Genomic DNA, 26,696 nt, shown 5'->3' with positions numbered 1-26,696 from the left:
TTAATATTGCAGAGACCACTGTGCAAACAGATCAACTAGCCCAGGGCTTTATATAGTCCAGAATTCAACTGCATCATAAAGCTAAATACCCTGAATATGTGCACAAGCAGAGAGCATGTAACAAAACTAAGTTGGAACAGCGGATCGTATAGAAGTCTACTTGAGCACTCAGAATTCATTAGTGCATCAGATCAGCACTATATCTCTGGATAGCTTGAGTTATACAGCACACAGTATGATCTTATGTGTATTTACTTGGAAGTTAAATTGCATGGATTAAACTGGGTTTACTTCCAGATATGTATGCATGAGACGGGGCCTTAGATACACTTCGCAGTATAGGCTGAAGCTCCCAACCAAACACAACTGCAGTGGCTCCTGAATCTGAATTCATAAAAATCTTGGGTGTATTGGGAATGTTTTCCAAAACAGAGCTGAATATTTCTATCACCTAATTAGCCAAAGTGATTTCAGAAATTTTGGGAACTGGTGTTGTCAGCATGTCCAAAAAGATGGAATAAACCACATGATGCCTCTAACCAGAACAAAAAAGAAAATACAGGGTCTCTCTTAATACATAAGTTGTGCAAAAGTAACTGGCTATCTTAAAGCAAATTTCCATGCTAGCACCCCTCTCCTTTCCTTATCTAGAAGAAAATGTTTATGTCCTACTCTATTTACTCCTCAGTGTTAAGACACCATCAGATGCCATGCTTAGTCTCCGTGTCCTAGGCTGCCATCACATAAACAAAGAGGGTTAGTTACTTTAGAGGAAGGGGATACTTATTTCTGTACTGTTCACATACTTTGCATGTGTAAGTACATTCCCCACAAGGAGAACCAATTCAAATGGAATAACTATTCAGGTGAAGATTGCTCTGGTTTCCCTTTTTAAGGTGTCATCTCACGTTATTTCTACAGCTCTACAAAAGTCTCCCACAATTTCAGATTCCTTTACATAACATGCTGTCACTGAAGATTGGAGCACTAAAGGAATGACAGCTGTTCCTCGCTACTGTCCGGCTGCACAGTCACCTTGCTTCTAGGTCCCCTGGGGAAATAGTAGCTACTACAGGAAGAGGGGGGCCCTAAGCTGTTTCTTCTCCATGGATGTCTAGCTCCCTCCAACAGGTTTATTGGTACACATGAAATCAATAATAGAAGTTTGGGAGTGAAGTTTTCCCAAGTAAAGCTTTCCTGAAATATAAAGGAAATAGTACTTTGATTTTCCCACAGTATATTCATAGTATTTAATTTAATTTCCATAGAGAGAGCCAAGCCTTATTGCAAATAACTTTGAGGACCCTAGTGCAGACCCAAACAATGATATAACAAAACAGACATTTGCAGCTATTTTTCAGATAATGTAAATTATATGTGCATTTACTTGGGAGTAAACCCCACTGAACTAAATGGGATTTACTCTGAGAAAACATGCACAGAATCAAGCTTTCTGGTGCTTTTTCAGAATCAAATTACACACCTAGAGTGCAACTGTGATTTAAAAGCAAAACAAATACACTAATCAATATTAGTCTCACATGAGTACTTTTGTACTGTAACTCCTCCTATAAGTCTCCCTATTCCACTTTCAATTTCTTACTTACTTCCTATTTCCTATTCTCAGACTATGCCTTAAAGATTTTGCAAACTCATAACCACATCAACAGAAGAAAAAGCTGGGTTAGCTGCATGTGTGGGAAACTGAATAAGAGCACAGATGCCACAGTCTCTCACTTTCATTAAAAACTGAGACTTACTATAAATATAGATATCAATTTCAGTTTACAGAGTACAGAGGATTCCACAAACAATATACTGTAGGGTACACGTAAACTAAGGTTTTTCTGCAATCCAATAGTCATGCTGAAAGGGGATGGGGCACATCTGCACCACTTTGTAATAGGTCACCATCTGCGGCCCATTTCCTGGTTGCTCACATGAAATCTCATACCTCTAAACACGCATAAGCTTTTGTGAAATGAGAAGGGAGCTGAAGTTTCACATTGCCCCTTGACTTGGACAATGTCCCATCCCTCCTCTTTCTCTAGCACATGCATCTATTCACCTAGACACCATGACCCCTTTTTCAATGCACTGAATCAAATGCATAGGTGCACAGTTGCAATTCTAAAGATTTGGCATTTGCTGTAACAAAAAATAGTAAGCCCAGACCTGAAATTCTATTAAAAGTACATGCGCATGCACACTGGAAACATAAAAAGATTAGTTCCAAGGTGTCACCCTTTGGGTGGGAGAGAATTCCTGAAGATTTTCATGATAGACAAGTTCACATGAAGGAATGACAGTTTATTCCATTCTCCAGTGCTCCTTCTGACTAGTCACAAACTATGTAGCCCTGCAGCCACCTCTCACAAATAGGATTAAAAAACAATCTGGATCAGCTGGATCTTTTGTGCTATCATGTATGTACTCGCATACTCTAAGTTACAACCGCAACAGTAACATATTCCAGACGTAAAGGAAACTCATACAGATCATCAGAGACAAGCAGAGACACACTGTGCTCATTATAGCAAGCAAAACAGCAACACAGCCACTCAGCTGGGCACCAGCCAACTGCTCTCCCTCCACTAATCCAAACAAATCTACCATCAAAGGATAAGTCAGTCCACAGTGTCCCTTTCCTCCCCTCCCCCAACACTCTCCTACCACAAACAGGAAGTCTCCTCACCCAGCAGACACCATCCAGCCAAAGGACGCTCCGGCAGAGGCAGTCGGGAGGAAAGGGGCAGTCACATGACAGCTAACTCTCTCCCTTTGACAAACACGTTTTTTGGCTTCTTACCTAGGTTTAGGAGACAGGAGGAGGAGCAAGACTTTTCGAGGACGTGCCAAAAAGTGCAAAGGGATACCGACGTAGCAGGCAGGGGCAATTTTGCTAAAAGCAAAAAAGCGCACGTTGCCCATACTCTCTTAAGCTCACGTCGAAGTGTTTTGATACTGCTCCGTACCTTTCCCTTCCTGCCTACTTTCACTACTAAGGGCGGAGGAAGGAAGGAAGGGCAGGCACTCACACAGGATGAGGAAGTAACGACTAGGGCGACACACGCAACTTACTCGTTCACACACAAGGATAGCACACCTTGTTTCTGACATTGCTGGCCACCCCTCCTCCAAAAGCACATGCCCGGCCGCCCTCAGCATCTTTGGAGGGGGGTCCACCCATCTCCCTTTTCCTAAAACAGGCCCGCCTCCTTGAGTTTTAAGCATCCACGAACACAGCCAGCAACAGAGTTAACAGGAGGCAGGGGGACGGGGGGAAGGCGACCCACGCCTGCAAGCGAGGAGGGGAAAGACGTGGATGGCGCACTCCATGAAGTGGTGACTTGTGACGCGTGTGTGAGAGACAGAGAAGAGACATGGGGGGGGGAGGAAAAAGAGACGCCTCCGAAAGCAGCCCCCCGGCCCCCTCTCTCTCTGTGTCTTTACCCCCCACCCCACCACCACCCAAGAGAGGTTGGCCGAAGCAGGCCCGTCTCACTCACCTTGATGCACTGCGACATTGCAGCCATGCCCGTCGCAGTAAACCAGCGGATTCTCGGCCCAGCCCCTCTCGTCGGAGCAAACGCAGCAGCCGCCGATCATCTCCTTCATACTATTGGAGAACTCACCCTCCAGTGACACAGGCAGCAACAGCGGCTCGCTAGAGACCATCTAAGGGTTAAAAACACCGTCAGCACGACACCCCCCGGCACCGGAGAGACCCCGGCCGCCGCCGCCGCCGCCGCCGCCTCAGTTCTTGCCCCGCAGCAGTCCGCCTTCAGTCGCTCAGCCACCGCCGCCGCCAGTACCGCCTCCATAGCAGGGACGTGGGACCCATGGCCGCTGGTGGCAGCGGCGGCGGCGGCGGCAGCAACAGCAACAGCCGAGCGGCGGATAAGGGGCTCCTTCCAAGTTCCTCGCTGGGCGCCGGCTCGGCCGGGCAGGTACCCAGTCCGTCTTGGGAGATCTCCAGCAAGGAATTAAGGGCTTGCTGGCAGCGGCAACAGTCCTGCGAGCCGCACGGACTCGGGTGGGGGGGGTTGGAGAGAGAGAGAAGGCGAGGGAGAGAGAGACAGCAACGCGAAAAAGGCAACAGAAGCAGGGGCCTGCTGCACGCAGGCGCACTGCAACGCCTCCTCGGCGAAGGCCCCGCGACGCGGCAGCAGCAGCAGCCTTCGCTCTCTCGCTTTTCCTCCTCCTTTTCCCCCGCGGTGGCTCATGGGCCGAAAGCAGAACACGAGCTCGCTGGGCGAAGTTCTGCGTCGCGCGCTGCCCTGCTGGCTCTCAACCGTTTTTTTTTTTTTTTTTTTTTTTGAGCTGTTGCCCAGTCAGAGCGTGCGCGTGACGGGGGCGGTCGAGGTGGGGGGGGTGTCCCCTGGGGCGGAGGGCCAAGTGACAAATATACACTCCCGCTGCCGGGCTCCTCCTGCCTTAAGGGACTCGTGCTCTTGTGTGTGTGTGTGTGTGTGTGTGTGGTGCGAGTGCCAGACTAGGCCCGGCCCGAGCCGTGCGCCTCCTCTCTTACACGTGTTAACTTATACAACGATGGCATCACACACTCTTCTGCTCCCGAGAGATCCCAGCGCCGCGCGCGCGCGTGTTTTCCGTCAGTCTCTCTTTATTTCCCTCAGGCCGCTGTGACACCTTGAGGAGCAGCGGGATTTATACTTTCCCGCTCCTCGCTCCGTCACACGCACCGCATCCTCTCGTGTGTTTACGAAGCCAGGCAGCTGAAACAGCTGGGAAGAGTCTAAAGCCTGAGTGAAACAAAAACGATTGCGATCACCTAGCCTGGCCCTAGAAATTTGATCAGCTTGGGATGGCGGGCGGGGGGGGGGGGAGTGTACGCACACATGCGACCTGCATTTCTTCTGCAACAGGCTCTTCTTTTGCATTTCAAGGGATGTTGAATTCCGTTTCTCTCTTCTTGGCTGATGCGGCGGGATTCCTCTCCCACCCTGATGATCCCAAACTCCTGGAACAGGAATTCCTTTCAGGGGCACTTCCTTCCTGCTTTAAGGGTCCCCAGCCTCAATTTCGGATTGCTAGCTAATCCTTCCAAAATTCCCCCTCTTAACTTGTTTGAATGTGCTGCATTTCCAATATATATCGTGTCTATGAACAACAATGGGCACCGTGGCATCTAAAAATACTATTTTATGGTGACAAACTTTCCCAAGTACTCTCTGGAATTCTTTGTTTTTATAGAAACAGCGTCTTAATCTCTCTGTGTGCACATACATACTACTTAGTCAAACTCTATTACCCTAGTTGCTATAAAACACGGGTAATATAGCTATATCCCTTTGGAATTCGGTTTCTCTTGCATCACTTTAGCTGCAAGGGCAGAACTGATACATTTCCACTTTTCTGTTTGGCTAACCTAGAGACCACTGCACAAATCCTGCAGAAATGCTCATGTTCTCCTTACCTTCATCCTGGCCTCGCCATATCTTTTAGTACCATGCATGCAGAGGTCTTTCTGCATGGCTGTTGTTAAAACTAGAATTGAGCAGACAACACAACCAGGGAAAAGACAGGCTGCTTTATCCCTTTAGAAATATGCACATCCCCCTAAACTTAGATGTTTTTGTTATCTAGATTAATTTAAAATGACATGTTTTCCAGATTTTGATCAATGATTGTTGGGTTTGCTTTTATATATTTCAAAAAGCAGAGTAAAAAACGAGATGGTTCAGGTTATCAGAATCCCAAGCTTTTCAATTATCCACTATAAGCAGGTAGAACTGTAGCAGAAGGAACTAATTGTGGCTACTGTTAAGACTGAAAGGAGATTAAATGCAGCTTTGCAAAATTCTCCTCCTCCACTAGCCCCAGGGCTGCTACTTTTGTGAAGGAGAAGGTGAAGGGAAAGCCTTACAAGTAAAATACCATTGATTTTTCCCTATTATCATGCTAAAGTGACTTTATGCATAGACTGGTAAAATTGTATGATTTTGGAAGACTGCATTATTGCCTGACATGAAGACAATTTAAATCAAGTGTACAGTATTAAACCATCTGTATTGTCCTAAGTGTGTGTGTGTGTTTTAGAAGTTGTGAAATAAAGAACAGTTTAACACATCTGCAGATATGTGGGCTTGTGAAGAGCTGCTGTTTAAAGAGAGAGGAGATGTGCAGAACTATTCTCCTTTGGGATATCAGAGCCTGCAGTTTATGAGAGGGATATCTTGGGTCAGTTTTTGCTGTCCTTTAAAGTCTGAAGTGAAATTTTCTAGATAGAGGAGGAAGGACAGGGAGAGGGAGTGGTGAGTGTCATTTCCTACAGAAGGCATAGCTGAGCACTTCGATTAACATAACAGGGTCATTGGAGTGTTTGTGATCTGCCAAATATTCATCTGTACGCTGCATGGCAATATCCCCCCAAAGTCCAGTTTGAGCATTTTGAGGCAATAACTTTCGACATACCATACAAAAATGCTTCACAAAGTGCCTGTATTTCCATGTGCCTGCTACAGCAAAGAAAAAAATATGTAGAATGGAGAGTGATATTTGAAATCCTAGAGCCTAAGTACAAAAACATGTATTGCCTTTCAATCATGTGTATTATCTTTCAGTCCTTCAAAGATATGGAAATTAGAAGTATATTGTGTAATTTATTAATTTCCTTATGTTCTGAAAGCTACATTATTATTTAAATAAAATTATTTAAAGGATTAGATTCCACTTTAATAACTGTGTTCCTATCAAACCAAACTACTGTTTTAACTAAATCAGACTTTAAAACCATACATGCTTACTTGGAAGTAAGCCCTACTGAACACAGTGGGACTTATTGTAAGGAAAAAAATATAGGATTGCACTGTCAACTCTATTGACCCGTATACACCTAAATGATTCAAAAATTAGCCTGTTCCTATACATATTTACTCATGAGTAAGCCTCACTGTATTAAATGGGTCTTCCTTGAAAGTGTAGCTAGGGTTGCAGCTTTAAATGAGTTGTGGATCTGAGTGAAGAGTATTTCAAAGCTATTTTTGCTTATTTCAGGAAAATGATATCTAAGTTCTAAAAAGTATTCCCAGTGATATTGTTAACCCCAGCATTAGAACTGTGGCCTAAATTGAACTCTAGTTTGTAGACAGTTTGTTGCTACCTTACAGACTAATTTAATTCTTGTTTCTTCATTGCCCTTTTCATTGGAAATTTCCCATACACACTATATGCCTTTTAATGGAGACCAAACAAAATGTTTTATTTAAACATAAATCATTCCTCATATTTATTCTTTTTTAATGGAGACCAAAAGAACTAAATAGATACCAACCACTTCACTACAAAGTAGACCCAGAGTGACTGAAGCAGCATTATTCAACAAGTCAGTCTGCATCTACTAGGAACTATTGTGGGAGACTGAATAAATACAGATAGGTGCACTGACAGATGGAGTTGGACTTTAAGGTAGCAAAGGGAGGGTGAATGTCAGGGATGCTGAGGACTTGGAACTTTCAGAATTAAGTAGCACCAAGGTTCTGCTGTTTAGCAAAGCATACAATGGACAAGAAACCTAAGGGATACAGTACTCTGGAAAAGTACATTGTAATAAAATTGCAGCCTATGTTTCCTTCCAGTTTGTAAAAGCTTTGGACGTATTTTTTCTTTTGAACACTATTAAGCTTCATATAGTTCTACAGTTCATTTTTCACATTCAGTATCATTTAAAATTTGGCCCTTCCTAGAATGTAAAGCAATGTCAACTGAAAATCATGCTAAAAAGAACTGCCCAAACTAAAATGTATATGTTAGAAATGTATTTTGCAAAACCTTTGGATGCATTTTAAACAAATCTCTCTTTTTTAAAGTATATATGCTGTATATTAACAGAATGATCAATATAAAACTTTGATTTTGCCACAAAAACCTCCAGGGTAAATTGTATTGCACTATAATAATACATTAAACTTTATTTTAAATTGATTGTACTAACTTTAGTTTCATTTAAGGAATTGAAATATATAGACTGAAAGAGGGACTATGATCCTATTTTAAAACATTGCAGGGAACTGGATGACAAAATGTAGATAGCCTCTTGGTGGTTTTGTAAAACAATGCATTTGGAAAGAACCATTGAAATGCAAAATAGGAAGAGAAAGGCTTTACGACAATGTACTACACACATAGTAAGCCATTAACATCCATATGATAGGAATGTGGAAACCTTTTGCATCCTATTCCTAAGCACACTACTTGAGGCAAGTTTGAAATCAATGAGATTTACTTTCAAGTTACGGTTTTTAAGTTGGGGTGTTAGGGTGTGTTTTCAGGAATAGATGTAAAGGCTGATGATAGGGGAAAATGTTTTTGAATTCACAGCTTTTTCAGACCCAGAGATAGAAATATGCCTATTAGAAAAGGAAAACAGGCAAAGATTGAATTACTCTGTATTTCAAATTGGTAGTTTTTTAAAAGATACAATGTAGACAACAAATCAATCCACATAATTTAAAGGTACACGTAATTTTCTACTATTTTATAACTTTGTTTGTTTTAAGCTGCAATCCTATACACACTTACCTGGGAGTAGGTGGCATTGAACTCCATAGGATGTACTTCTAGGGTTTCATGTTATTTACTTTTATTTTAAATAGGAAATAGACTTTTAAATGTTAGGTGGGGGAAAGTAACGTACAAAAACGTTCTCAGCACTTTTAACGTCCTGTATCACCTAAATATTTAAAAATATTTTAAAAACAAATAGCATCAACCTAAAATTCCAATTTCCTGAAATGTCCTTTATGTTTTGCATGTGGCTAATAATTCTAAACATGGATTCAGTAACACATCCTGGGCTTGTTGAGCAAAAGAGCCTGTATTACTTAATCACCTCTTTGTCACAATTAAATCAGGTGTAATTTTCTTATTACTCAATAAGAACGAGCATGTGAGGTAAAACAGATATATAAAAGCAAAACCAAAAAAATCTCTTCAAACCCAAACATGTCTTTTTCATCCTATGTTGAAAACAATTAGGAGGGAAGGAGGGATAAATGGAGGAGGAATAGAAGAGTTGTGTCAGGGCTGTTTGTTTTTGAGGAGTGAGGGTAGGAATAGATGCTTGCCTAAAGCCCTTAACATGTTAAGATTTTAAAACTGGATCTTTGTCCAAACTTAAATTTTATACTTTACCCAAGCACAAGAAGCTATAATATTCATAAAAAACTTAATAGCTATTAAGTATCTTCTTATTTGTGTTTATTTTTTTAAAAGCACACTTTATTTACCTTCTTCGCTTGCTGAACTTGAATATAGCATTAATTTAAATGTTAATGCTGCTATTTGTTTAATCCTAGGAAATGAAAGCATAATGGTCAGTCCACAGTGTGGAGTGCGACACTTGTGATTTGACCCATACACACTACTGCTATACAGTATTTAAAACTATAAGCTATAGTGGTCTGAATTCAGCAAATTATTTGCCCTTGCTCAGTTATGAAGAGCATAACATTCTGTCCATGTTTTTTTACTCCCTATGTTAATCCTGTTGTGTTCAGTACTTCAGTCCTAAAATCTACTTTCCAATTGGTTTAAACAGAACTTACTTTAAACAAAATGTGCTTGTAGAGTTTCTGAGTAAAGCTACACCAGTAAAAACATATATATTTTTATTTTGTGTGTGTGCATGTACACATAACCGCAGGAATACTTTGCAGCAATACAAATACTAGCTTATATGCAGTTCACCTTTCATCTGCATTTTTTAATGTATTTACACATTTTCCAATTTGTACATACAAGTTTTAAGTCAGTTGTGTGCTGACCAAACTACCTATTAATGTAAGTATAACTTTGACTGTTAAAACTGTGATGGCATGTTTGAATCTTTCTCAGAATCTAGCCAGTAAAACCACTAATTTAACTGGGAAGTTGTTTTTAAAGCATCCATTATATTGTTTTAAATTGCACTATCACCTCAGGAGGCTTTGGGCAAATGCCACTTAACTAGGAGCACCAGTGGATGAAATAGTTGTTTTCCAAGTACTGCTTCTATTATGATAATGCTAGCATTTAATTGTTAATTTCAACCTGAGATGTACTGTAAACATGATGCAAAAGAGTGTTTTTTACATAAAACCCCTAGATTAAATATTCTAAGTAAATATTACAGCACAGGAATTTTTTTTTAGCATGGTGGGTAAACATACCTTCAGTTTGAGAGGCCCAAGGTTTACATTTAAGAGCTAATTTATAAAGTTATTCATTGGAATATAGTTAAGTGCTACTTTCAGCTTATATACAAATATAATTTATTATTAAAGGTTTTTTGAAAATTCACATTTAATATAATAATGCTGTACACATTTAATATAATAATGCAGAGGGAAAGATAGTAAACTTTAAAGTTTAGATTTAATGTAATTTAAATGTAATGCACTGATTTTCTTTGCAGTATCTCAATAAAGATTTGGAATTTTGCTGTAAATGGTTTGTTTCTGGCAGTAGGGATATTTGAAAGTAGTCTTTCCCCTCATCCACACACACACCAAAAAGCACAAAAAACATGAAAGATGAGCCTATATTTGAATAGAAATCAAAAGTTTATGCTGGTTCACATTTTTGTCAATACTCCTAGGTTGCATTTCCCCTTTTTATTCATGCTTGTTCTTCTATTAGAAAACATATTTAATTCCCTATCATGCATCTAAACTATAAAGCCATTTCAGAATGACTGTTATCACCAGTTAGAAATTATCCATAGAAAAGGGAGGAAAGCAGTTTTGTTAAATATAAAAGCAACTTGCTATACATGAAGCAGATCTCCAGTCAATATCAATTATGTGTCTGGTTTGGGCAGAATCATGTTACTTTTTTTATTTAAGGAGTTTTCTCCTCAAATGGGGGCTACTACCTCCCAATCTCAAAAACACACCCAAGAATATGCTAATTAATTGTATTGTGTCTATGAATGGAGTAGCCAAATGCAACCATTAAAAAAAAATCTAACAATGTGTGACGTTTCCTGTTACAGGACACACTTTTTTTAATATTGATATTACAAACGTAAGGGCACAGACGATCCACGTACTAATTTTAAGCCATTAAAAACCACCTACTAAACACAGAGAAAAGCTAACATGACCGCATAGGCGGGGAGTATCTTGGGAAGCTTAACATTCCGAGCGAATTAAGGGCACAAGCCTCGGATCACTTTTTGTCAGTCTCACTGTGGCACTTCAGAGTCGGAATGTGATTTTTTTACATCGTGCTACTCTAATTTTTTTTTTAAAAAATTACCCATTTGGCAAGAAAGAAGATGGGAGAAATGTTTCTATTTCGGAAACAAGAAAAGTAGTATGGAACACTGAGGAAAAACCAGACATGCTATTTCTCCTGTTCCTTCAGCTGTATTTTTCTTCTGTAATACAGATTTGATTTTAAAATCCCTGTATACGTATTGCCTTATATAAATTATGTGTGCATCTGAAGGCCTTATCTCACATATACATTTCAATATTATTCTAATTATTTGTTACTAAGGATCCATGATAATTAAAGATTACAACCACCAATATATTTTTTAACTATGGTGATGTCTCAAAATATGGGAATTTTAAACTCTGAAATTATTTTCAAAGTGAGGTTTGCCTTACTCTTCTGCATTGGCATTTACTATCTAAAGGCTCCAAAGACAGCAAGTTTTACAAAGAAAAGGAATAAACACAAACGTATTTCAACCCTGTCTCCAGGAAAGCTACCAACAGTTTTCTGCTCCATGGTGTCCAGAAATACAGCCCTGTTGAGTGCTTTACTGAAGTTCAGAACTTCAATAAATTCCATTTCCCCCCAGAGAACATGGAAATACAATATTTAGAAATTATTCTAATCCGCCTTTTAAAATTCCCTCAAGTTGCATGAAACAATACTACTGTATTGCCAAGATGCTATTTTACCAGAAAAATAGTTTCAAGTCTATATATATATATATTTAAAAAGAATGTAGACACGCTTACCTCCCCCCATCTAACAAGGCTGATCGAGTAAACAGTACCCCAAGCGCAACATTTAAAAACAATGTATTATAGACACTTGTTGGATATTTTTTTTAAAGACAAGGTTAAGCAGTTTATTTTCCTTCAAGTAATTAAAATGACCAAAATCAACTCAAATTAACTGAATTGCTTTTAAGGACAAATCCATTTAGTTTTTGTTTTTACTTTTTAAAGAGAAACACTTCAGAAGGTACAGGCCTTTCGTTTTAAGAACTTTTATTTTTGCCAGCCTCTGAAAGGAAGAAGACACGGTTTTTCCAACTTCAGCAACATTTTTTTTTAAAAAAAAGAACCCGTTCTTTTCCGAACCCACTCTCCCTTTAGCTCCCTCTTCGTAAAATCTAATTATTTCAGCATTTAGTGTTTTTCCTCCTCGAGTTGTTTCCTGCCCCTTTCCCCCTCCCCTTCCCTCTCGAAAAGTCCTGTTCTAAAAATTCACCGCTGAACAGATGTTTCCCTTTGTATCAGGCGAGCTTTTTCTCCCTGGTGGGGTCTTTTACCTTCGGTGAGCTATAAAGCCCAGTGAATAAAACAGCAGCACTAGAGAAAAACAAGGAAGAATAAGAGGGGGAAAAAGTCCTCTCTACTTATGGACCAGATAAAACTGCTGCTGGAAACCGGGAGGGAAGAGCATTACAAACTCGAACCGTACTCCTTCCACACACACCCCAACAATAAAATAAAATAGTGCTTGGGGAAGCTCAACCCAAAAAGCAGAAGCTCGTCCCTTTTTCCTTCACAGCTGCGGCGGGAAAACAAGGGGAGCCTTCGCGCGAAGAAGGGCGGCAGCGGCGGCTTCCCTACGAGCAATGGAGGGGAAAGGAGCCGCGGCTCCCCTTCCTCTCCCCTCACGGAGGCCGGCCTACCCCGCTCGCTGCTGCCCCGGCCCGCCTGCTGCAACCGAGCACCTTCCCTCCAACTGCACTTCCTGCCTGAATGAGGCCTCAGCTCCCCGGCGGCAGCTGCTACCGCCTTTCGCAGCTTCCCCTCCCGCCGCCGCCGCCGGCAGCCCCTTTCCTTCCCCCCCCTCCGCCCCCCAGATCTCGTCAGGCGGCCTCCCAGCTCCCCCTGCGCTCTCTCGGCGTCCCTCGCGGCTTCTTTCGTGGGGCCCAGCCCCTTCTGCTCCTGTGGCTACAGGCAGGCCGGCCGGCCTGTAGTTAGTAGGCCCGGCTGCGAGCCTGGCTGGGCTGCTTCTTCCCTCAGGAGGAGCAGCTCCTTCTCTGAGCCCTCCTGCCAGCCAGGCTTAGTCCTTGCACAAGCAGGCCTCTCAATTGACTCTCGTTTTGTAAGCGACACCCACAAATTCATTATTTCACCTGCTCGCCCTCAACCTCTTTCATCAACGCAAAAAGGGCTTTGAGGAAGGGGAGAGGGTGGGGGTTATTGGGTTTGGCTGCCCGCCAAGCTCCTCTCCCCTCTTCCCTTACACGAGGGTCCCGGGTTCCAATCAGGACGACCTTGCAAAGGCGCCGTGCAAAAAACCCTTTTGCTGCCACTGCCTTGCCAGCTGGCCCCTGTCCTGCTCACTCGTCCTTCTTCGCAGCTGCAGCGCTGCCTAGAGGAAAAGCGGGGGCTCTGCGCTCTCCTCCAATGCAGCAGCACATGCTGCTTTTTCTGGGGAGTGCTTATGTGCCCTAACCAAAAAGGCAAACTTCTTCTTTTAAGCAGCCTTTGCAGCGGTTGGTTGCAGGAGAAAAGGGCGGGGGGGATGGGATAGATCATCAATCAAAACAGGACAAGTGCTGCTGACCACAGACCTTTCTCAATTTCTTCCAACCCTGGTAAAACTACTCTTAGGAAAGCTTGGATCCACAACCGATAGAGTGGAGCTCTACTGTCCTCTCATATATGCGCTTACTCGGAAGGAAGTCCCAGTGAAAGGGAATTAAGCCGATTCACTGCAAAACTGGCTTCAATCCAAGAACTTCGGTTTAACGTCTTCATGACTTGAACTCTTTGCCACCTTGGCTCAAACTGTCACGCTCCTATTGCCCTGCTAAGGCTGCCTTCTTTGTTCGCTGAGAATCTTTCTGCAATTCTCAATAGTTTTACCACAAGACAGCAGATTCACAAGATGCTAACCTCTAAAGAAAACAAAAAGCATTCCTCTTCTTTTTAACAAATCAAACTAATACAACTAAGAGCCACCTAGACAGGCCCTTTAAAATAAACAAAATGCATCTTTCGTTCAACTTCCTTACCTATAATTTAACCATGAGTGGAATTGTGTTACATTTTGGCTTTCTTTTAGTTTATTTGCTGTATTTTGGAGGGTGGGAGGATGTTTTGCAATTATTTTATTATAAACAAACCTTTTCCTGCTTTGATATTTTCTCACATAAACATAAAACTATTTCCCACTTTTTTAATAAAAAGAGTATTTTTAAATTATTGCACTATGAGGAAGTGTCTCTTTTCAATCTGCTGCTGATTGGTGTGTTTTTGTTACAAATAAAATACGTTTCCATTATTTTCTTTTTAAATGAGCTGGTTTATATTCCAACAACTAAAATCTATTTGTAACCAATCCACTGCTCATTGTAAGCATGGCCCAACCATGGGATACAGAAATGGAGATATGCTAATTAGGGGGAATTATAGGCACTTAACTGGCAACTGGATTTACAGCCCAGTTAAAATTGGGTTCTTTCATGTTTACTTGCAAGTAAAGGCGACTGAGTTTGTGGGTCTTACTCTCAAGAAAACCTGCATACAATTGCAGCCGATCACACAACATCAGCTTCTGGTTTCTAAAACACATTTAACTGGCAATAGGTCACTGCTTCTGTTGTGCTTGCCTTCTAAACAAGTGTCAGGATTGCAACCCCAGAAGAACACTCAACAGTCTGCTTATTCCAGAATAATCCAAAGAGATTGATCCAGAATAAATTGATTATGGATGGCAATTTAACATCTCAAATAGTAAACTTAAGAAATGCAAGTCATGTCATGGAACTCACTTCTAAATAACGCATGTAGCATAAGAGGATTAATCAATTTAATCAAAATACTTGGCATTAATTGGTATCTGGATCGAAATTATCAGGTGCCTAACTGGGATGCTATGTGTAAAAGAGCGAGGGAAAGAGGTTTAAATCCACTTAAATAATTAAAATACCACTGTATCTTGTTTTTCCACATTTTGACAACCATGTTAACGTGTCAGAATTTTATTTTTTAAAACATTTATTTTACTCAAGACCTGACAAGACCCTTTTAACAGCTAGATGCCAAAACCTGTTCCAATGGAGTATTTGGCGAATAGGCACATTTTGTCTGGGATAGAAAACACTTGTCCGTCATATTCAACAGGCAACAAGCGGCTCCAAATCCCCCTTCCGCCCGGTGGACAAGCGTCTCTCTCAAAACCTTTAGCGGGATTTGACAATTCATGGAGCGTCAGTCTTTTATTACCATTTAAGGGTGGCGCGGGGAGAGAATCTTTTTGTTCCCTTCTACATGATTTGTTTGTATCGATTATGTCGCCAGCAAGAATCTCCCAAGAAAGCCGTGTGCAATGCCTTGACACTCATTTGCCTAACACGGCCATGCTTTCAAACGAAAACCAGCCTCGTAAAATCTCTTCTTTAATATGCACTACAATCCCGCCTCGCTGTTCGGATGGATTCCTGTCCTCCCTGCAACCTTCCGCTCGTATGCAGCAGGTCACCGTTTGGGTCGCCACTTTCTACGTCTTGCTGCTTTTGGGGAAAGCTGCGATTTGGGAGGCTGTCCCCAGAAGCACCTCTTCCCTCCCCCTCCTCCGTCTCAGAGCCCTCCGGAAGCTCGGCCCACGCCTGCTCCTAGCCTGCACTTTGTTCTCGCAGTGATCTCGCAGGTTGGGAAGGCTTCAACAAAAACAAAAAGCAGGCAGCGATCTGAAGATATTGCAGATGGCCGGGGCTGTCTGCTGCACGTGCATCTGAACGCTACCGGTTCTGGGCCACGCTGCAAGCTCTGCAGATCCGCAAGCAAGGCCGAGAAAAACACTTCCCTCTCGGCTGCAGCTTTAGCTTAAGTTCTAAAGCTCTTCGTTAAAAGAACTTGTTTCTTTCCAGCCTTCCAAGGAGGGGCGAACGGGATTTGATCTATTCAGATATTCTTAAGAGTGAAACGCTGTGCCATTTGATGGTAGTCCCCTCATGCTTTAGACGGAGACCATTAAAACAGTCCTCGATCTCGAGTCCCCCTCCCTCTTTTCCCACTTAAAATATTCTTTTTAAGGAAACCCAGGAGTGTCATTTTTCTAGGGCGAAAAGAGAGAGAGAGAGACGCTAAAAGCTGAAGGATGAAGAAGCAAGTCACCCAGTGACCTGTTTTGCTGCTTTCCAATCCCACCGACCCAACCCCGCCTCACTCACATGGTCAGGAAGAAAAGCAGAAACAAAGAGTTCTAAACCTTTTTCTTCAAAGCCAGCCCTTTTGCTTTTGGGGGAAGGGGGAGGGGAGATGATGACTTGGGGCAGGAGAGGCTGAGTAGGAACTGCAGTGACTCTTCATCCTCGAAATAGTTCCCTAATATTCCCTTCAACTACATTTCCCCCATATTGGGGGCGGGATGTGGGGGCTTTGAAGTCTAGCTCTTTGCCTTATGGAAGGGGAAATCCTTTACCATCTCCCCCTCCTTTTCTCCCAGTTTTAATCGCCCTGCCTAAACTTTCAGGAACTTTCCTTTTTTTCCCTCTTCGGCCGCATTACCGTCATCGTTGTAAATAATCCTGATTTATGACACGCGTTAGCTGTGTTCAATAAATGCAATTAATTACTGCTGTCGGAAATTATAATTAATAATTACCTATAATAACGTGGACAGTGATACCGGATGTTGAATACGTGACTTGAAAGTAATCTGCACCAGTGTCAGTGGGACCGTAAAATTAGTGTTTGGAACTGTTTTATAAAGGGCGTTATCGAACCATTATTATTATTATTATTATTATTATTATTATTATCCATAGAAAGTCTCCCGCGGGCAGCTAATAGCACCCTCCCTTGGAAGCGGCTGCCCCTAGCGTCCACGCGGGGAGTTGCAGCAGCGGCCTCCGCCAGGAGCTGCCTGCCGGCCTGAGATTGGAAGCCGCGCGCCCGGGAGGGGAGGGGAGAGAGAAGCGGAGTGGGCGGGGTTGAGAGGGGCGATTACGAGAGACTCGAGCTCGGCACGAGCGCGCCCGGCGCGCTGGCTTCTGGGTAAGCAAATGGCCGAGCGGCAAAAGGAAACGCCGAGGGGGAGGAGGAGAAGGCAGGAAGGCAGGAGGTGAAAGGTCACCGGCCCGCAGGCCCCGCCCCCTGCGCCCGGGTAAATGAATGGAAAGAGCCCAGGCGAGAGGGGGAAAGGGAAGCTGCTGCTGCTGCTGCAGCGGCGGTGGCGGGTTCCTCGTGCTAACTGCGCTTGCCTGCCTGCCTGCCTCCTGCCTGCCCGCCACTCTTCTTCTCTGGGGGGAAGGAGGCAGCGACGCCTTACATTGGCGTAAGGAGACGCTGGGCCCCTTCTCTCCAGTCTCCTCCCCCCGCTGCTCCCGGACAATGCAGCCGAAGGGGAGAGCTATAAACATTGGACCGGGGGGGGGGGATCCTCTGCTGCTGCTGCTGCTACGCGGGGACAACTTAGGCAATGCCGCCTCCACCTCCTGAGCTTGGGCCACAACAGGCCCCGGGTTCTCCCTGCTCCCGCCGAGGCAAGAAGCGCTTTCTCGGCTGCAAAGGACCTTGCAGCCTCCAGTTCCTGCTTCCCCCTTGCCCCACAAAACCGCAAACAGGAGAGCTGTTCGTGAAGGCGCGCTGCCTTCCTCAGCCCGCGCAGGCACAAACCTCGCCGGGCCCTTTTTCTCCTTTGCTCCCCGCGATCGGGGGGCGGGGAGACCCTGATATATTCCCTATGTTTCCTTCCTGGGCCGCTTTTCCGAAGGCGGCGGCGGCGAGATTTTGCGTTTTAAAACGCAGCCCCGTTCCTTCTTCGCGCGGCTCCTAGCCGTTTTTTCCGCGCGGAGCAGTCGCTCGAAAGCCCGGCCGAGCTGGAGGCGCCGGCTCGCCTTCGGAAGGGAGGGTTTAGGTGGTGTTTGGGTTTTTTTCTTTTCGCGGCCGAGACGGCGCGAGCCGTTTCTCCAGTTTCAGCGCCGCTGAATTGGCGGCGGACCCGTTTGCTGCAGGCGGTGCGAGGGAGGTGGCGGCTGCTGCTGCTGCTGGGATCCTTCTCCCTTTCTCTTTTGAGTAGTATTTAAATCCGCGCGCCGGTGGCTAGTTTCTCAAACGCCCCGCTCGCTCCAGCCTTTCTTACCTAAAAGCGAAAAAGTTGTGCGAGTCGCCTCTCCCTTCCCCCTCCCCAGTGTCTCCTCGATGAGAAATGGAGGAAGAAAATGCAAAACGCTTCATAGGGAGAAGTGGCCCCCTTTGTTCTGGCATTGTTTCTCCACGAACTGGCGGCTACAAGGATAAAACACTTACCTTCTCTCCTTTTTGCTGCGAAATCCAGACGTTCCCATCGGCTGCAAAATACACAATCCACCTTAGAAAGGGACTAGAGATGTAGAGAGAGTTTGTATTCCGTTCTTTTGCGCGCTCTTCCCATTTTGGGGCAAGATTAAGTTGCCGAGCACGTTGTTGCAAGCTGTAGCCCCCCGCCTCAGTGAATGGTCACGTTTAGGACCCTCCAAGGCCATCCTAAGTCTGCCAGTAGAATCCGAGGGTATTGAAGGTCTAAAACTTTCAAAAGGAAAGGGGGCCTGGAACTAGCCAGAGAGCTGCAAATATACACTAGGATGCCCCCCGCCGCCGCCACTACACGCACATACGCACATGTTTGCCCCCCTCCCATAGCTTTAAATAAGGAAACCTTTCCCGGTGAGAGTTTAACGTGAAAGAAAGAAAAAGTTTGCACTTTATTAATTCCTTAAGAGCGAATGTGTTAAAAGCCGATCCCTGCCTGCATTTGAAACCCACTACCCTTCTTGCTCTCACCCCATGTGGCAAAAGTTTTGAATCTCGAAATAAAAACAAATGAGCCGGCGGTAGAAAACGAGGTTGGGAAGTTTAGGTTATGGTTGTAGCTGGGAGAAAATGTGTCGGAGGAGGAGGAGGAACAGTTTTTTGTTTTAAGAGGAAATGCTGTTGGTGTTACTATTTTGGTAACGCGATGATCAAGCGAGCAAAAGAAGCCCATTCACTGATTTCTGCATACTCCAGGCGATGTTTAATGCTCGGCCTCGCAGGTATTAGTGTCCAAACCTGCATTTAATCTGATTATGATGAGGTTTGCTGATACAATGGATAGTTGAATAGATCCTTGTGTCTTAGCAAATGAGGTGGATTTTCGGCTTCCCTCGGTTTCCGGGCTTGAGAGGAAATAAGGCTCTGATTGTCCACCAACACCTTCTGGAGCCCCTCAAACATCTTTGGGTTTTGGTTGTGGGTGGAAATGAGCATAGCCCCCTCAGCGCCATATTGTAACACCGCGCTGGATGTCCCGGCTCTTTTATGGCTAGACCTGAAAGTTTCGCTCTGTGTGTGCAACTGGAGAAATGAAGAAAAATAACAACAAATATGGAGCAGGCGTCTCTGGTGTCTTTTCTGTCCCTCATGTAACGCTCCCCATTTCCTCTTTACCACCTTTCTAAAAAGGTGATCTGCTGCAAAGGAAAGGAATGAAAAGATTGCAATAAAAGCAAAACCGAGTAAATAAGGTTGAGGGCAGAAGGAGAGGTTTTCTTTGCCAGCCTTTAATTGCCACTGAAACATTCTACAGTTGTAAACATTCCTTATTTATTCAGCCCAAATAGGCAGGCATTGTCTTGCTTTTATCGCAATCGTAATTATGGTGTCCTTTAAACTGGCTGATAGCTAGGGAGATAAGGGAATGTGCCTGTAGCTTCAGATCAAATCTCTCTCCGTCCCTCTCGCTCTCTCCCCCTCCCCGGGTCATCAGGATCCCCACAGTCCTTAGAGATGAGGAACGCTGGAAGACTCTGGCCTGGCCATTCCTTACGTCATGAAAGTGATTTGTACCACATTGCTAATTTGGTGCAATCCCTAACCCTTTGGATCTCGTGTGCGTTTGTAATTGCCTTTTGCTGCTTGCTTCAATTTTTGGTGCGTTATTTTTGGCGGCAATTTGGAGGGGGGGCGTTTGGGGTGGGCAATATATCTTTTGCAATCGAGTCCAGGCGTGTGAGGGGGGGGGTCTGCCCACCTGTACGTCAGAAACACCAGCGTGTCCCTGAGTCTTTGTTTACTGCACCTTTGTGTCTAATTAAAAATGCACACTTTTAGGATCCTCGCAGAACAAAGCCTCCCCAAATCCCCCTTTACGTCCAAGGATTTGCAAATTTATAAAGGCTGCATTGAATTCAGGATGGGTCAAGGGGCAAAAAAAGGGTAGGAGGTCACTGCATTTTGATTATGGGTCAGTAGGCAACATGGCAGGCAGTTTGTGTCCCAAAAAACCTCTTCTTTAAAAGTGAGGTTTAAAAACAACAAGGATGAGCGAAGTTTCTAGGGGGAAATTTGACGATGAAAGAGAAGAAAACCTCTTTTCCTGATATTTGCAAAGCAAGAAGATATGTCCATGTGAGAAAACAAAGCAGCCCTCAACAGCACTATAAATTGTTTCTCTGTTTACAGAGAAATAACTCACAGTGTGATGTGTTGCAGGAACTTAGCTATGGGTCTTGGAGTGTCCCCCACACCACGCAAAGCCTTTAACTATACTGGGTATTGCTGTAATGTGTCAAAAGGTGTCTATGCTTGTCCTTTTTAAAATAAGTGTATGTGGAGGGTTTTTTTAAAGTCTGCACTTACGTTTGGCTGAATGATATTGGGAGCTGAATGACCCTTTTGACAGGTTTTGGTCCCTTTGCCATATTCCCCAACTGTTTCTTCCCCTCCCCCAATCCGCCCTGGATATATTATAGGGGGGACTACAGGCAATGCACCAACTCTGAAAATCTAATTTAGGCTGGGAAATGATATATTTTTACCTCTGAAATAAAATAATAATGATTATAATAATTATATGCAGAATAACCCACGAATAATAAGCTGTGCCAATCGGAAAAGGGTTATAACCAAGAATAAGATAGTCTGGAGGTGGCTGTTGTAGTGTGAAAATGCACCAGGATACGGAGAATTCGAGGACCTAGTGAAAATAGAAGCTTAAAGTGCTGTTGCATTTCACAAGTAAACATTTAAAGGGCTGTAAATGGTGCTCTGAGTGACTTGCCCCAGAAATAAGAGGTCAGCCTGGATTGCAGGGCTGTTTAAACATAGTCATGATAACACAATGAAAATATATCAAAGCACAACCTCAGAGGGCGTTTTCAAATATATACCCCCCTCTCTCAAATGCAGACACACTCATCTCCCAGTAAACCCCCCTTTCCCCAAAAAAGCAGCGATACAAGGGAGCTTCTATATGTTTTTAATACCACACAGTAAAAACAACAACTATGCAATCTGAGATCAATGGGAATAGGTTTACAGCATTGGGTGAGGAATATTATTTTTCCTCGTTATTTTCTAATTAGGTTTGTCGTTCGCCAAGAGTGCTTCAGACTGAAATATCATCTAAGGTAAAGAAATCCTATCTAAGGTAGGGTATACATTACAGACTGGGGCTACTCGATGGGAAAAGGAGCACATTTGATTGATAATCTCTCTCTCTCTCTCTCTCTCTCTCTCTCTCTCTCTCTCGGAGGTGAGAAGAGGAAAATGCCTCATGAGCGTTCTCGCTATCCACAACCCAGTTGAATTGTTGTCCAAAGGCTGAACCCGATTCAATCTAATTGATTTTCGAATTATTGATTCCATTAATTCCACCGCGTCCCATTCATAACTACCGGGACTGATGCCTGAAATCAGTGTCACTAAATCAGCTTAAATTCGAATACTTTCACTTAAAGGTTTTCCAGGCTGCAAGACGACCTAAAATCCAAGTAATTCCTCGTCTAACTGGTATATGGATCCACCAGTAGCCTTATCTGTTTCGCCAGAAAGAAAAAGAAGGCCACATTTCAGCCTCAGGTAAAACACACACCCTCCCCACCTTACAAAACAAAACAAAACAGATTCACAATGCAGTGAACCTCACTCTTTTTCGCTGTGCAGAGATTTATTCCTAAATCCTTCGGCAGGATTTGCAAATGTACAGAGATCTTCCTGGTATTTGGAAAAATAAGTCCCGCGGGTTGCAGAGCAACTTGCTTCCAACTAAGCGTTTTAGGGTTGCAGCCTAGTAGTCCAAGCCAAAGCACGTTTACTTGGAAGGAAGTTCTACTCCGTTTAATTAGGGTCCCCCCCCCCATCCCGCCCCGAAAGCGTGCTTAAAATTGCATTTGAATTCAAGGAATCCCCCGTAGCTGGACTGGAGAGGCGGACTCAGTGGCAGGGCCGAGAAATTGTACTGCCTTTGATTTTCCTCTATGAACGCTGCCGGCGTCTGTTGTTCACTCAGGGAAATCAGAAAAGTCTCGCCTAATTTTGAACACAGCCGACAACAGGCACCTTATTTCCACACACCCCAATATCTATCCGCTCCCCCAGCGTGTGTGGCTGTGTGTTTTGGAGGGAGCGTTCTCACGTTAATAATCTGAAGCTGCAAAACTGTTGCTAGCTTCGGTATGCCTGCCTGCGAATCCACTGGAAAAACCTTCTCGGCCTTCCTTTTGCTTCCAGAGAGGGTCCTCGGTCCGCGAGGGGTTGTGGAAATGAGGATCGACTCCCGAAGTGCGTAAGGAAGATCCCGGATATGCAGCGGTGTGTTTTGATGACCACAAGAAAACTGGCAGGTTCCTCCCCTCCCCCACCCCCCCCCGCAAACTCAAGATGGAGAAGTTTCAAGGAACAAAAGGCTGCGGGAGGGAATCTGGTGCGGGAGTTTCAACTCGACTCCAATGTGCCTTTCCCATGTGTATTGAATATTTCCTTAAGATCTCTGTCTTGGTGTGTGTGTTTATTTGTTTATTAACTGATCTAGTCCTACACACACACACAGTTGTTACCACGATTTTCCCCCCCAAATAGAGAGTTAACGTTGTACCTTGGTAGAAATGTCGATTTGCTAAAGAAAAGCAGCTATTTAAAGCGCACACACACCCGATTTTGTTGCTTTTAACGTCGATGTTTAAAGCAAACAAAAACTGGGGACCTAGCCTGGAGAAGCCAAAGAAGCAGACGACAGTAGTCGTGTGTGTGTGTGTGTGTGTGTGTGAGAGAGAGAGAGAGAGAGAGAGAGAGAGAGAGAGAGAGAGAGAGAGAGAGAGAGTGTTTGCGAGGCAGAATGGATGTGGCTCAGTCTCTGAGCCTGGATGCGCTTGTTGTGTGGCTGAGATCCCCACAACCTCTTTACTCCGAAGTACGCCACCCTTTGCAAGGCGGATGACTTGGTTGTATAGCCTGTGCCGATTTGGAACCTAAAAATAACCGAGCCACGACTTTAGAACTCAACTTTGCGAAATAGACCAACAGCGAGGCATCCGCCGGAACTTTCAAGCCAATACCTCGGGCTTCATTTACTTTGTGGATCGGCCTGTCAGGGATGCCGTCACCTTCAGCATCAAATTAGGGGGGGAGGGGGAGGAGCAGCGTTGTGTGGGGCTGTGTGTGTGCCGAGAGTGGGGGGCACGAGACGACGGCTGCCATCCTGGGGAACAGGAGACCGAGAACAGAGGGGTCTGAAAGGTCCCCATTGCTTAACCCTACAAAAGCTGATACCGCTTTATTTCCCTCTTCGCCGCTTCATTCTACACCCACCCCCACCCCCCACACAAAATAAAACAGCCAGGCAGCTGTTTTCCCTCCAAACTTTGCTTTGCAGCTCCAGAATGAGAGGCGATGTCTCCTGCGCGATGGGGAAGAGGAACGCGCACAGGCGAAGGCAGCCAGATGCGGAGCTCAACTGGGCTGCGAGGAGCCTTCCATTCATTGTTCGCCACCGCCTTTCGATTGCGTTGGAAGGGCTGTACTATCACGAGACCCTGGACCAAGCTCTCCTTTTCGCTCTTGTCTCAAGGGAGAGCTATAATATATAACATTATATATAATCACACCCACACATATATAGGAATGATATTCCTTGAGACAAGGGTCTGTGTGTGTATAAATCTTTCTTTCTTTCTTTCTTTCTTTCTTTCTTTCTTTCTTTCTTTCTTTCTTTCTTTCTCTCTCTCTCTCTCTCTCTCTCTCTCTCTCTCTCCCCCTCTCTCAACAGTTTCTTGCTTCAAGAGGGAACCGGGCCTTGAAGCTCGGAGGGAAGAAGTCACTACCGTGCATGTTGTGTCGCCTTCTGTCTGGCGAGCAGCAGCCGAGCTCCACGGCTTGGTCAAGCCCAGCCTGAGTAGAGAGGCGAGGCCACGGACTTTCTTAATTTCCGGGCTCTCGCCAGCACCCCTTGGCCCTTCAGTCCTCACACTGGGAGCTGGGAGGGGGGCGGTTGGAAGAGAGAGAAATCGCCTGCTGAATTTTACCTAGTCATGCACAACGACCGTGAAAATGAATACCAACAAAAAAAAAAAAAACGCAAGAGCAGGAGATTTAGGGGGGGGGGGAGGATGAGTTTTTCTGTGGGGACGGGACGGGACTGCTGAGCTCTGTTGGTAGACTTGCTTATTTGCTTTCCCAGTTCCGGCGTAATCATTCTGCAGCCGCTGATATTATGGGGCATAGGACTATGGGACTCTATATCAGTGGGGCACATGGCCTTCGAAGACAGGCCATCTTCTTCTTACCTTCCGCTCCCCCCTACACACCCACCCACCCTGTTTCTTCGTCCGAGGAATCCCAGTGGTTTTCCTGGAGCACAGGGATGCATTTCATTTTGGCTCTGGCCGCGAGCTCCTCTCTGCTAAGACACAGCCACTTTGTGCTTCTGGCCGGAATTCGGCGTGAATCGATTAGCGACTGCGATCCACCGCAACCCCGCGGACTAGCAGGATTTGGATCGACGCCGATTCGACTCCGGCTCGACTGGGGCTTCAGCCGCTTAGATGCGGGGAATAGGGCCGGGCTGCTGGTCATTTTGCCGTTGGGTTGGGATAGATCTGAAAGACGGAAGGGCTTGGAGGGGGGGAATAATACACTCAAACACCCCCTCCCCCAATAAGACAGTATAAGTTTTTCGTGGGCTGGGCCTTATTTCCCATCCCTCTTTTGTCCACGGAGCCGAAAATATTCGGCCGCCACTTGGGAAAGGTGAAAGTTGGAATTGTAAGGTGGGGGGGGGGGGAGAGAGAGAGCCTTTTCTATAGAGCGATGGAAGTGTGCGGGGGGAGGGGCAAGCCTCTTTCGCTCACCCACATTCTGACACCGAACGTGTGAATAGGAAACCCCTTACACCCAGACACCTTCAGTGAATTTACTATTCCAGCGGCGGGGAGGGGGGCAGTCTCATCGTCTGGACCGTAGGTAGCGGGGAGGAGGGGAAAGAACCCTCAGCCTCCAGGGAAGTTCTAGCGAAGGCGGCACCCTAGAAGTCAGAAGCATCCCTGTGACCCATTGCAATCTTCCCCTTCCTCCTCCCTCCCTCCTTCCTCCTCCTCCTCCTTCTCCAAGCTTTCCTCTCGGCTCTGTTGCCATCTTTTTCCCCCTGCTGGAAGCAATCAACACGCAGGCGATCCTGGCGTGGACGCGCGGACCGGAGGGGGGACTCCCTCCACCTTGGGAGCTAGCACGGGGGAACTGTGGAAAAGTAGAGACCTTGCTGCTGGCTTATCTCGGCTTTGTTATGGGTCTGACGTGAGCCCGCGTCCCGATCTCTCTCTCTCTCTCTCTCTTCCCCCTCTCTCTTCCAACCTCCTCCTCTCCCCCTCCTCTCCCCCTCCCCCACCCCCCAATATTACAGGCAGAATTTCAGAGAAAAGTGTTACAGTATTGCGGGGCTGGAGCTCAGGATAACCACGCAGCCCTAAATAATTCCCACCCACCCCCAGTAGCACCAACTTAGCTATCGGAAAGAGTGAGAGTGAGAGACCAGGAGGAAGAGGAAAAAGAAGGGACTTAAGCTAGCGAACGTGAGTATTCTCGTTTTCCGAGTCGTTCACAGAAATATACAAAATAACGTCAGACAAACCCCAGGGTTTTTTGTTTTGTTTTTGTTTTGTTTAACTATGCTTGAAAGCCAAAGGAGGGGGGATACCAGTTGAGGAACCCTCCTTTTGACACGCATTGCAGAATAAGCGCCCCTTTAAAATGGTTACTTAAAAGCTCCCCCATCCAATCTTTACATCCACAGAATTCGTATCGTGGGGGAAACAGCTTTCTGTCCTCCCCACCCCCGCACTTTATCCCCACTAAATAACCCCAAGAAGGTTTCCAAATTCCATTTATTTCTTATATTTGTTCAAAAAACAAAACAAAACCCGTGTCACCGAGGGCTTCCAAACCCGGTCCTCCAGTCGCCAGCGCCGCCGAGAGCGAGCTGTGGGCTGGCTGGGAGCTCCGGATTGTTTAATAGAAAGATTTATATACTAACAGTATTATTTACTTTGGGAGGGGAGGTGGGAGCCTAAGAGTATGCTAATTAGCCAGAGATTTGGGGGGGGGAGCTGCGAAGGGGGTGGAATATCAATTTTTATTGCATCACCTGTCAGGAGTGTCCAATCAGCGCTGGCTTGAGGGGAATTAATTGATGAAGGTGTCTCCGGACCAGCTCACTTCCCTCTGTCATTTGATTTGGAGCGAAAGCAGCGGCGGGAAGAG

At 44.9% G+C, this 26,696-nt stretch overlaps 1 protein-coding gene and 3 long non-coding RNA genes across 13 annotated transcripts in view; 1 reads left to right on the top strand and 3 right to left on the bottom strand.

The window, feature by feature from the left end:
- Window positions 1-26,696, bottom strand: part of MLLT10 (MLLT10 histone lysine methyltransferase DOT1L cofactor) — a 127,773-nt gene that overhangs the window by 95,917 nt on the left and 5,160 nt on the right. Inside the window, exons 1-2 of one of the 9 annotated variants that reach the window (XM_083579341.1) lie at window positions 3,510-3,594; window positions 2,674-2,809 (exon numbers count right to left, since the gene is read on the bottom strand). Coding sequence is in view for 6 of the 9 variants with exons in the window: in XM_083579344.1 (XP_083435470.1) it covers window positions 3,510-3,678 (169 nt within the window). In the remaining 3 variants the exon portion in view is untranslated. Of the gene's footprint in view, window positions 1-2,673; window positions 2,810-3,509; window positions 4,485-26,696 lie in introns of those variants that run through there. The other 8 variants (XM_083579342.1, XM_083579344.1, XM_083579337.1 and 5 more) reach the window with 8 other exon arrangements.
- LOC310746334 lies at window positions 12,214-14,330 on the bottom strand. The gene is made up of 2 exons (XR_014540645.1): window positions 13,772-14,330; window positions 12,214-12,554 (listed from the first exon to the last, which is right to left on the bottom strand). It is a non-coding gene; the product is annotated as an uncharacterized lncRNA (long non-coding RNA).
- LOC310746270 lies at window positions 17,162-22,936 on the top strand. 2 transcript variants are annotated; one of them, XR_014540558.1, is made up of 2 exons: window positions 17,162-17,201; window positions 21,530-22,936. It is a non-coding gene; the product is annotated as an uncharacterized lncRNA (long non-coding RNA). The 2 variants fall into 2 exon arrangements; XR_014540559.1 differs by having other exon boundaries at window positions 17,170-17,310.
- The window catches only part of LOC310746291, a 4,109-nt gene continuing 430 nt past the window's right edge, over window positions 23,018-26,696 (bottom strand). Inside the window, exon 2 of the long non-coding RNA XR_014540589.1 lies at window positions 23,018-25,055. This is a non-coding gene — a long non-coding RNA (uncharacterized lncRNA). The remainder of the gene's footprint in view (window positions 25,056-26,696) is intronic.

This window comes from Podarcis filfolensis (assembly GCF_964270895.1).
Source record: "Podarcis filfolensis genome assembly, chromosome: 12".
In the NCBI taxonomy this organism is placed as follows: domain Eukaryota; kingdom Metazoa; phylum Chordata; class Lepidosauria; order Squamata; family Lacertidae; genus Podarcis; species Podarcis filfolensis.
The sequence above is the reverse complement of the archived record's forward strand: the minus strand, read 5'-3'. Positions and strand labels throughout refer to the sequence as shown.